Source organism: Octodon degus, unplaced genomic scaffold, assembly GCF_000260255.1.
Source record: "Octodon degus isolate 3935 unplaced genomic scaffold, OctDeg1.0 scaffold00130, whole genome shotgun sequence".
Lineage (NCBI taxonomy): Eukaryota > Metazoa > Chordata > Mammalia > Rodentia > Octodontidae > Octodon > Octodon degus.
In genome coordinates, this window is record NW_004524706.1 from 119659 (window position 1) to 122041 (window position 2383).

The window sequence follows — 2383 nt, forward strand, 5'->3', positions numbered from 1 at the left end:
AATTGTTTCCTTAGGCCCGCCTGATAGCTCAGCAGACTAAAGCATCTGTTTCGGCAGTACGCAGCAGTTGGGTCCAGTGCAATTGAGACTGAGCATGGTGGCACGCGCCTGTAATCCCAGCATTTTGGAAACATAATCATTGTTTTTAAGCTAGTCATTTTTAAGGAGACAGGAGGCCAAGAAAACAATTTTATTTATTTTTATTTTTGGGCTGGGGAGATGGCTCAGTGGAATAAGGGCTTCCCTGGCAAGCGCAAGGGCCTCAGTTCAATCCTCGGTTCTGCAAAAAAACAAAACAAAACAAAACAAAACAAAACAAAACAAAACAAAACAAAACAAAAACCAACACAATGATTTCGAAAATTTCTCCTTTTCTTATCTGTTTACATGTACTGGCTTTAAAACATGTGAAAGGGGAGAGTTCAGTACTACAGAGCTTGCCTAAGATGTGAAATAGGCCCTCAGTTTGAGCACAAGCAAATAAAAAATAAAAAGACATGTTAGAAGGGCCCACAGATAAGGTGTAGCATCAATAGGAATATGTCATCATTACTAATTTAAAAAAAAAAAAAAAAGTGAGGGCCATGGAGCTAGTTCAGCGGACTAAGCATCTGCCTAGGCAAGCACAAGAAGAAGGGCCCAGGTTTGATCCCTGGTACCACCTCATGGCACCCCTGCCCTGGGCACACTGAGCCAGCCACCACGACAGGGCATGGTGGCACACACCTGTAATCCTAGGGCTGGAGGGGCTGAAACAAGAGGATCACTATGAATCCAAGCTGCGTAGCAAGACTCTTAACCACATAAAATTTTAATAAATAAAATATAAAGTGGAAGGGCCAGGGATATAGCTCAGCAGCAGTGTTTGCTGACTACTGCAAGGTCCCAAGTTCAAGTCCTGGTACAAAAAAGAAAAAAATGAGAGAAACCCAGGACTCTTCCTAGAGTCTAATGAGTCCTGGGAATACCGACTAGCCAGTATCATGAGAAAGAAAAACTAGAATAGATGGCTCCGTCCCACAGCAATCTACAACAGCATCTTACTCAATATATATAATAGAAAATATCTTCGCCAATTTGAAAGAAAAGCATGTATTTTTTCAAAATATTCTTTTTTTCAAACCAGATTCCATCCCAGCTGCTGCTTCCGCCGGTGATCTCTCCCAGCACCAGGCTGGAGGGCTTGCAACCGACTGGAAGGGCTTGCGGCCAGTTCCTTGCCACCAAAGCCAGAGGCCAGAGAAGGGACCACAACTGCCCCTTAAGAATTGAACTCTTTGAAGTTTGAATATGTAAGGAACACAGACCAAGTCTAATTCCCTGATTTTCCACTTATCTTTTTTCTTCTCCCATACAATGGCTGGAGGCCAGGGATGCTATATCACAGAGGCAATTTTATTTATGTTGAGACAGTCTTGGTAGGCAGTCAGGCCAGACTCAAATTCACAGGCTGCTTCCTCAGTCTCCCAAGGGCTGGGATTGCAGGGTGCACCACCATGTCTGGCCCTCCCAGCGCTCTTCTAATTTTTTTATTCTGAGATGAGATCTCACAAAGATGCCAAGGCTGCCTCAAATTTTTGACCCTCTTTCCTCAGCCCTCAGACTAGCTGGGGTTACAGGCATATACCAACACACCCAGCTTTTTTTTTCTACTTCTGAAAGCCACACTTTAAGTTAAAATTTTCTGTTCTGTAAATTTCCATTTGTCAAAAGATACCAGAAAAAATAATTATATCTTCTCAGGATAAAAGAAAACAGCTCTTCATAGAAGTCTTTTCTCTCTCTCTCTTTCATTTCTTTCTTTCTTTGTTTCTTTCTTAAATGTCAATGATCACAAAAACTTCTGGTTTCTCTTCATTATAGACCTGCATTGCTGAGTATGTTATTGCTTTGACTTCTGTTCCCTGAGGTTAGGGTTAGAGAAAAAACACATAGAAAGACATGAGAATCAGAATTATGAACTTTAGCAACAACTGGCAAAAATCAAAATTTTACAATTATTGCAAAATATTAAAAACCCACATGAATCAATTATCAAATTAATCCATTATCATGTGCTGATCTCATAAAAATGGTGTCAGCTTATGTAAAGAGGAAAGAATGCTTAACTAAGAGAAGAGAAAACTCTAACCAGGCTTTGGTTAGAGCAATGACATTCCTGCCTCAGCCTCCCAAGAGCTAGGATTACAAATGAGACGGGATTACAAACACATGTCTAGCTCAACTGTAATGTGGTTATAGCCTCCTAAGTGGCTCTTCTGCTTCCATTTTCATCGTTTTATGATATATTCTTAGTTATTTAAAAACTCAAATCAGGGGCTGGGGAGATGGCTCAGTAGGATAAGTGCTTGATTGGCAAATGCAAGGATCTGAGTTCAATCCC

At 41.0% G+C, this 2383-nt stretch overlaps 1 protein-coding gene across 3 annotated transcripts in view; it reads right to left on the reverse strand.

Annotated features, from left to right (window-relative positions):
* Positions 1 to 1664: 1664 nt before the first annotated feature.
* Zbtb8os (zinc finger and BTB domain containing 8 opposite strand) overlaps positions 1665 to 2383 on the reverse strand; it is a 14276-nt gene continuing 13557 nt past the window's right edge. For all 3 annotated transcript variants that reach the window (XM_004640975.3, XM_023701083.1, XM_023701084.1), the window contains one exon: positions 1665 to 1904. In XM_004640975.3, the coding sequence (XP_004641032.1) occupies positions 1818 to 1904 (87 nt within the window). In that variant the 3' untranslated portion in view covers positions 1665 to 1817. The remainder of the gene's footprint in view (positions 1905 to 2383) is intronic.